Below are 9262 nucleotides of genomic sequence, written 5' to 3' on the forward strand. Positions count from 1 at the left end.
GTTCCCCATTATTATCAATAATAACCTCTTTCAATACGTGTATAAGCATAGCAATTGTTTATTGTTATCAATAATAACCTCTTTCAATACGTGTATAAGCATAGCAATTGTTTCCAATAAACGCTGAATGATTTCATAAAACTCTACTTCTTCAAATTCTTCATCTACTCGTTCTTCTTCCTCCACATCAACCATCTCAATGTCATCATTGCTATCCATACTAGAGCTCGACATTATATATCAATCACCTAAATGGTATTAAATAGTACCTACAAACAAAATTATTTATATGAAACAATAAAAATTTTTTTTTTTAAAAAAAAAAGTAACGAAAAGGAGAGAATAGAAAAGAATTTCTAGTAAAAAAAATAGTAATACTAACAATAATTCTATTAACTTCTTGTAAAAAATACTTAACAAATATCGTTAATACATAAAATAAAGTTTATGAAACTAATACTACTACTAAGCATACGCTAATTAAAACGAAGAAATTATCATGTGCTGCAACATAAGAAATTTTACTTCACTTTCATACTAAGGATGCTAACAAATTCAATTTTTTTTTCTCATAACATATTAGAAAGAAGCTCCATGATCTTAGATTCTTAGATGCTTGGCACAGAACTACATTTCTCCCCATTTTGTTAGGCACTCGAAACAGATAAGGGTTTTTCAAGAACAGGACCTATGTTCCCGCTGTTCAGATAATTGAAGACTTGCTTCAAATTTCCTCTCGATGGGCGAGCATTCACAGCGTATTTGCAGATGAAGACTAATCTCTGTCGTAATTCTAACTTGGTGGTGTTTTTCTTGTTAAAGGATCTTCCTTCGTCAAAGCATCCTACATTAAGCATAAGAAAATTAGATGTCGACTACTGAAAATCAAATGATGGAGCAGAAGCCATCATGATTGACATGAAAATCTAGTGCAGTACGCATACCTCTGTCATCGAATAATGCCAACAAGATTGCCAAACAGACACATATGCTTATATCTTCCCCTAAAAGCACAACAAATCACACTCATAAAATTCTATACAGTTTTTTGCAGCTAGCCACATATCATAACGTATTTATAGGATGGTGAAGATTAGTTCGTCATGATTGACCTGGATGGATAAGTTAAAAACATATAGTCAATGAGGAATAAAACCATGCTTACCATTCGCACAGCAAACAAGAAGTCTCTTCCCTTTTCTTAAGTTAATGTTGGCAAAATTGATTGCTGAAGGGAGACTTCTTGACAAAGAAAACCTGTCAAATTTACAGCCCTGTTTCCCATAAAGAGAGGGGAAAGCGAATAATGAGTGAGGACAAGGACAAGGAATTGTCAATTTATACAAGTTACTGAGCAATATGCCAATACGATAATGATACTCTATAATTCTTGTGACATACCACAATTGGAAGGTGTAAATAAGCAGTATCATCCATCAAGCGGGGAATTTCTTCTGGGCCACAGTTTAGTATGCTGTCAATAGAAGAGGCCTCCTTAGCTGCATGGTACAATCTCATTAAGTGAAAGAGTGGTCATCAGTGATGAAGGTGGTTCTAAACCCTATTCAAACATGCATGATTTGATAAAAAAGTTCACATACTTGCAGTACTGGCGTTCAAGGATTTCAAGCACATTTACAGAAAGGGATATGTAGTTTTTTTTAAGTGAAAATTTTGTAATTGATGAGACAATAAGAAAGATCAAAGCAATTTTGCACACAAAGAAACACTCAGAAGAAATCATGCATTCGAATAGTAAGAAGTTCCACTCATCAGAAAACCAGATTTCCATAAATACCAGCTCCATACATTAATGTTATAGGCTACCACCAAATGGATAAACCTCTATAAATTTAAACAAATACAGATTAAGCATTATCATTCTCATAATAATTGGCCATAGTATCACACCCTACTTTCACAAAGACTAGGCCAAACAGCAGTTCTATGTGACAAATACATAGATAAGCGGGAACTCATTTGTAACAAGATAAATTTTCTAACTTCTAAGCATTTGGACTGACATGCATAGGTTCTATATGTTAGAAAAACTGAAAAGCCATTTCCATCACATTTATTTGAGGAAAACACATCACCCACCATACACCAACAAAGCTAACTAGCTAAGTTTGAATTATTTACGAATTATGCCAACCAATCTATAGCAGAAAAATGAGAAAATATATTACCAAGTAGGATTTTGCCAACAGCTACATTCGTATCACCGAGCCAAGATACGGAATTATCATCACCTTTGGACATTTCATCTCCATCTATGCACAGATTTTCTACATTCAATGGTTCTTGTACAGCATACTGATTGCTGTGACCAAAAGTTTTTGAAGTCAATGAAATCTGAGGAGCATCTTCTCCCCTTTGTGCACAGTATACTCTATTCTTTTCAACAATATCAGCAACCTTCTGATTGCATAAATTTGGCCCCAAGTTTATGAGATCATAAACATGTTTCCAAAAAAGGGTTGGCGTTAGTCCTCTTGCCCAACTTTCTTCATCATCTCCAGCTCCAGAAATATAATTCCAACTAAACTCTGAAGTAGTTCGCTGTTGAAAAACACTTGTCGAGAACGATGCAGAAACAAGTATGATTGGTGTGAAGTCCCAAGAACTAGACTCAGGTACTTCATTTAACCAAATAACAGTTTTCTGTGAAATCCATAAAGGTTGTAATGGCTTCTTTATGTAAAATGCAATTGATGCAATATCAGCTCCACTAGTCTCAAGATCCTTAGTCCATCCGTCCAATCGTTCCTCAATAAGTGTTTTTTCTGTATCTGAGACCCAGATAGGAAGATGCAATGAACAATCCCAACTGGAAGCATCCTCTTTAACATCTTCAGTATGGTTATTGGGCACGTGGTCATTTATGTTGGACTCCTGTCACAATGATTTCACAGAAGAATCAACAAAATTTATTTTTTTCCATTTCGCCCACACTACCATAGAGTTATAGAATGGACAGGTTCTTGAAAATAAATATTTCAAACACGTCAAAAAATATCAACATTACAATTTGCCAAGACATCCAATTTCAAAGGAAGTTAAAAGTTGTAAACAAAATAATAGACCATATAGCTATTCAGTTATCACCTAAAAATTCAATTACCAGCCAAAAGGGCTCAGCACATAAAATGAGAATATTATACATTAACATATACAGTAAGCCAGTGCAGTCATTAAGCTCTAATAGCTGTCTAGCTTTTCTTCAAAGATTCTAAATGGCAATTTATCTTACAAATGCAACAAAATCAAGCTCTATCCAAACAGTTTTTGCTCAAAACTGCTCAGCACAAGTTAATTAGTTTCCCCTTTCCAATATGCCCTGATTGTACACAAAAGAAAGTGAGAGAGACTGCAGTAAATTCAGCTAATTCTTGCAGCTAAAATGATTAGATAGCCAGCTTCTGTCCTGATTATAATCATTTTCTTGTGACTAAAATTTTTAAACTATTCAACTTTTTTTTTTATTTACCTAAAAATTATATTTTTTCTATCAATTCTCCAATTCTTCTTCGGTACCATCATTTCTAAATAATTCCAGAGAGCATGCTGATTTAGAGGAGATGTTAATCTAAGACAAGATAAAGCCAATCCTAGCCCAAGCTCCAAAAACACTGAAAAACAACCACCCCACTCCAGAGCTCCAGAAAGCAATCCAAATTGTAATTCAATCTGACAGAAATCATTAATATGAAAAAAAAAAAGAAAAAAAGAAAAAAGAGAGCGCTAATTAATTAACTCTACTTGCTGCACTCTACATCATAAATAGCTAACACATAAAATGGAAGAAAAAAAATCTAAAAAGAATGATGCTGCTGAAGTAGAAAAGTTGCCCTCACTTGGTCTTTTGGAGTATTAACACCAATCAATTTCCTCCTGTAGTTAGCAATGGCACGATTCAATACACAAGTCCAAATTGGTATAGTTTTCGACATGCTGTCTGGAAATCTTTTCCCTTTTCTAGTTGAGTCAACAATCATACAACCTCCCCTCTGTCCTAGACATCAAAAATCAATAAGACCCTACATCAGATGTAAAAGTATATGATCAAAATGCCCATCGTCCATCCATTAATATGTTCTAATAAATGGGAGGAAGCGTACCGGCGAGTAGGGCAACGTGGAGGTTGAGGCGAGAGGTGTTAAACGACCAGTTATTGGTGTGGCCGTCGGTGGATTTGAAATAGCATGTGGAATGAAACTTTGGGGAGTACCAGAGGCCGCACCGAAGGTTCGCCAGAAGCGGGAGCTCCGGCCATAGCTCCGATATTTCTCCGACGAAGATGGAGTCCTCGTAGATTGATCGCAGGGCGTTGTAGAGGCTGTTGTGCTTTCGCTTTATGGTTCGAGAGGCTTTGTATATGCTTAGGCTCGCTGGATTTTCCATTCTCTCGTCCTCCATTAGAGATCCAGGGATTTGAGATTCGATGCACCGTCGAACTTGTTTAAAGTACAAAATTGTAAGAGAAAGATATAGTTAGACCTTTCTCATGGTAGGTTTTTGAGGAGTACAGGTTTTATTAGAAAAATAAAAAATAAAAAAAAAATCTAAAGCGTACTTTTAGCATGTTTTTCTGTCTTCCTGATGACATGGCACAGGTTTTCCATTGATGTTGTATTTCTTTTAATTTTATGTTATCCATGTAAGCATTTATATATTAAAAATAAAAAAATAAAAAACAAAAAACAAAAACATAAGACTAGATTTATCTAATTCGCCCAACCCTAACTCCCCCAAAGAAAAAAACCTCCCCCCAAAGACAAGCAGACGGAAACGACGGAAATCCCTACGAAAATCTCTTACGAACATTCATGTATGTTCCTATACTCTTAATGTTCAATATAATACTATTTATTCATGTATGCATTAAAGTGGATTTCTTAGGCCATGTTATGTGTATAAATTATTTTTATAATAGACAAAATTACACATTTTTATTTGAATGAGTGTATACATTTTTGTCTTGGTTGATTGTGTAAATAATATATATGTGTGTATGCTTTTAACCGTGGGGATCCTACTAGTGCTAGAAAAGTGGAAAAAAGTATATAAAAGTGTTGTTTATAGATATGCATTCATATATGAAATTAGCTATTAGATCATTAGTGTATTAATGAACCAATAATTATAAATAATGTAATGAGTAAGTTATTGTTATATGCAAATTATTCTAACAGTGGAAAGACTAATGATTGTCCTATTATTGTACAAAACTAGTAAGGATCTATAATAAATACAAACTTGGAATATAATGTTTAAAAAAAAAAAAGTTTTACTAGTATTCTCTAAAAGTGGGGTGCTATTTGGTATTTTTCAAATTGGCATTGAACATGTGTCTTTTTGTAAGGATGATTGAATCTGTGGAATTAATAATTCATCATGGGGGTAATTTTAATTTGTGCATAACCCTAGGACACAATATGTGGATGAGGAGACTGATGTAAGTACATATGGACCCAGACTTCATATGTTATCCTCATTTACTTAAATATATATCAGACCAAAGATATGGAAAAATAGTCTCACTTACTTACAAGTTGATTTCTGAACCCTTTCAAGCTTTAAAAGTATTACACAATGATGCTAGTAGTCTACACTTAGCTCATATTGCTCGTCAAAATAAAAAATGTGAGATTTATGTTGAACATGGAGTAGATGAGCCTGAAGTGGTGGGTTTAAGTTTACCAGAGCCTGGATGGGGTGAAGTTGAAGCTGAGGATGTGGTTGAGTCAGATTTAGGGGTTGAGCATGTGGATAGTGAAGTTGGGGTAGATGCTGAAATTGGGAGTGAAACTAAAAGTGACAATAATTAATAATGATCATGGTACTAAGAGTGATAGTGACCAAGAGAGGGATCAGAACACTACTCCAAATCAGGGTAGGGATAAGAGAAAAAAAAAGAGCAAGAGTAGATGATGAAATTGTACCTCAATATGTGCTTTAGATGATGCCCAAGATTGTGAGTATTATGATTCAGAAAATCCACCTACAGTTGAAGAAGAAGTGCAAAATGATGAAGGGAATGAAGTGCAGTCTAAGTACAATGATAAGTACCCTAAGTATAATCCTAAATGTGATCCACCCATTATTGAATTAGGTATGTATTTTGATGATAATGTGCAATTCAAGCTTGTTATGATAAGTTATGTTGTACACACAAAAAGGGATTTATTTTGGAAAAAAAATGGATTAAAGTATGTTAGGGTAGAATGTCTCGGAAAGGGATGTGCATTTCATGTTAGTGCAGGTTAGGAAGAAAGAACTAGGTGTTTTCAAGTGAAATCAATTATGTTGGAGCATAGATGCAACTCTCAATTCACCTTAGGGACTGTTAGTCAGAAGTGGTTAGAATGGAAATATGAAGAAAATGTAAGGCAAAATCCTACTATTGGTTATTCAGAGTTGAGTAGGGTCATTAAAGTTGAGTTGAACATCAATATCACAGTGAGTATGTGTAGAAGAGTCATAATGAGGATTCTAAAGAAGTTGGATATAAGGTATGAGAGTCAGTTCAAGAGGCTTAGAGACTATGCTCAAGAGTGCTTAAATTCAAATCCAGGTTCTACTTTGAAGATAAAAACTACAAGAACTGTTCCTACTTCACCCTTGGTGTTTGAGAGGATATATGTATGCTTACTTCAAGGAAGATATGAAGTGTGACATGGTAGATAACAACTTGAGTGAGGCATTCAACAAAACTTTGTTGAATGCAAGGTCAAAGTTCATAATTCCAATGCTTGAGGATATACGGGTGGCAACAATAAAGAGGGTTGCAAAGAAAAAAACATGGGCTCAAAATTGGAGAGCGAATTATGGGTCATTGGTTATGAAGAAACTGAATGAAAGCATACTTGGGAGTGCAGGTTGGGAAGTGGCATTCAATGGAGTTGAGGGGTATGAGATTAAAAAGGACAGATTTCAATTCAAGGTAAATTTACAATTGATGACCTGTTCTTGTAGGCTTTGGCAGTTGACTGGTATCCCATGTCGTCATGGAATTTGTGCAATATTTCACAAAGGACATCAACCTGAAGAATAATTCATGAATGCTATAGTAAGGAGATATACTTGAAGACATATGAGCATGTAATCCAACCATTGAATGGGGAAATCTTTTGGCCAAGGACTGAAGGTGATTAAATACTTGCTTCTATTCCAAGGAATATGACTGGTAGGCAAAAGAAGAAAAGAAAGCTTGAAGAAAATGAAAAAAAAACAAGCAAAAAGTGAGTGAAGAAGTTAGAAAGTTGTCTAGAAAAGGAAGAATTATGACATGTCAACTATGCAAGGGAAAGGGATATAACAAAAGATTTTGTTCTACATTATCAAGCCAACTAGTAGAATTTGCCAGTTCTTCTGCTGTTAGAGGAAGAGGAAGACCATCAACTATTGTGAGGGGGAGAGGGAGAGGGAAGGGAAGAGAGAGAGGAAGTGGAAGAGGAATAAACTTGTCTCAGGAAAGCTTTGTTGGAATGTCAGTGTAGACACAGAAAATTTGAGCTCGAAAATGGACCGATTAAATTATTATTGGGCCTAATGTTGAGATTGATTATTGGACCAATTTAATTAATTGGGTCATGATGATTAAATTAATTTAATTAGCCCAATTAAATTGATGTTGGGTAATTGAATTAATGGGCCAAGCCCGATTCATATTTGAATTTAATAATAATTATAATTATAATTTAAATATAATTTTATTATATTTGAATTTAATAATTATAATTAATTTGAATTTGAATTAGATGATAGAGTCTTGAACCTGGACTTGATTATGGCAATGTTCATTCCCTTAATTAATTAATTAATTATTTAATTAATTAATTAGGGAGTTTGTTGAGGGAAGTTGGTTGCACACTCCACTATAAATAGAGCCCTTCATTTCACATTTAAAACACGCCTTGAAGATTGAAGATTTGAAAGCATTGAAGGCATTGAAGGCATTCTGAAGCAGTTAGAGGCTTGAAGTATTTTGACGGTTCTAGTTGAGTATCACGCCTTTGAAATCCCGGAAGGCCACGCCACTTGAATCCCGGAAAGCTACGCCGTTTGAATCCCGGAAGTTACGTCAGTTGAATCTCGGAAAGCTACGCCGTTTGAATCCCGAAAGTTACGTCAGTTGAATCCCGGAGGCTACGCTATTTGAATCCCGGAAGTTACGTCAGTTGAATCCCGGAGGCTACGCTATTTGAATCCCGGAGGCTACGCCACTTGAAACCCGGAGGCACTTCAGTAGAACACGTCAGTAAAGAATCAGAGGACTATACAGAGATTTTGTACCTGCAACTTGAATTACACACACACTGTAACCCGATATTGTGAATATATACAATTTCGAATTTTTTGTGTTTACAAATTTTGGCACGCCCAGTGGGACAACTCTGCCTCTCATCTCTTCACTTCGAAGCTATACAAAGAATCCAAATGGCATCAAGAAAGACTTACGCTCAAGCTACCGGCTCTAAGGCATCTTTTGTGGCCGGCTCCGACAGGCGCGAGGTGCAAGGTGCACTGACTCGGAGTCGAGTGAGGGACCTAGGGGTGGAGTTGACCGAGACCGGAAACATTGCTCACAACGTCGTCCGAAGGCTTGGAGGCGTCTCCATCGGCTCAAAGAAAGCTACATATGATAGAGGTTCATCCTCAACAACAGAGACTGTTGGTAGCAAGAGTCCGATTCCCTCAAATGAAGCTACTCGAAGCGAAAGTCCTACCCCTATTCCCTCAAATACAACTACTGGCAGCAAGAGTCCTACGCCATCAAACGAGTCCCATAGCAGCGGAAGCTCATCTCCCATATCTCAGCCATCGCCAATGTTGAAACCAGCCTCGGAATGGACGCACGTCTACACGGTCATGCCTGCTATGACAACGAACGCAGCTTCGGTGGAGGAGCAACTGGCAAACATCACCAAAACTCTCGAGGGGATGAGTGTGCTTATTCATAGTCAAGAAAGGAAGCTCAATGATCTCAGCGAGAAGGTTGAAAGCGGGAGAAATGGTGAAACAAGTCGAGCTTCCAAGAAGCGGCCTCAAACCCAAGAAGAAGCTATTGACGCCGAGTCACCACATCATCAAAGTAGGCCCACTGCAGAAATGGAAGAGACAATCTCTCGCCCACATCCCGCTGAAAGGAGTATTCAAATTTCTGGGGGCATGATACCTGTCGAGCAATTGAACGATTACATCATGGGAGCAATTAAGAGAAGGCTCGAGGGAAAGCAACCATCGTACACCCTTACTC

The 9262-nt window shown here is 36.5% G+C and overlaps 1 protein-coding gene across 6 annotated transcripts in view; it reads right to left on the bottom strand.

The window, feature by feature from the left end:
- Positions 1–11: 11 nt before the first annotated feature.
- Positions 12–9262, bottom strand: part of LOC115996251 (tRNA A64-2'-O-ribosylphosphate transferase) — a 19281-nt gene continuing 10030 nt past the window's right edge. Inside the window, exons 1-9 of one of the 6 annotated variants that reach the window (XM_031235414.1) lie at positions 5946–6004; positions 4122–4457; positions 3858–4015; positions 2190–2895; positions 1402–1499; positions 1166–1274; positions 945–1004; positions 689–844; positions 12–248 (exon numbers count right to left, since the gene is read on the bottom strand). In XM_031235414.1, the coding sequence (XP_031091274.1) occupies positions 241–248; positions 689–844; positions 945–1004; positions 1166–1274; positions 1402–1499; positions 2190–2895; positions 3858–4015; positions 4122–4419 (1593 nt within the window). In that variant the 5' untranslated portion in view covers positions 4420–4457; positions 5946–6004 and the 3' untranslated portion in view covers positions 12–240. Of the gene's footprint in view, positions 270–577; positions 845–944; positions 1005–1165; positions 1275–1401; positions 1500–2189; positions 2896–3857; positions 4041–4121; positions 4512–5945; positions 6005–9262 lie in introns of those variants that run through there. The other 5 variants (XM_031235413.1, XM_031235411.1, XM_031235412.1 and 2 more) reach the window with 5 other exon arrangements.

This window comes from Ipomoea triloba, chromosome 11 (genome assembly GCF_003576645.1).
Source record: "Ipomoea triloba cultivar NCNSP0323 chromosome 11, ASM357664v1".
NCBI classification, from domain to species: domain Eukaryota; kingdom Viridiplantae; phylum Streptophyta; class Magnoliopsida; order Solanales; family Convolvulaceae; genus Ipomoea; species Ipomoea triloba.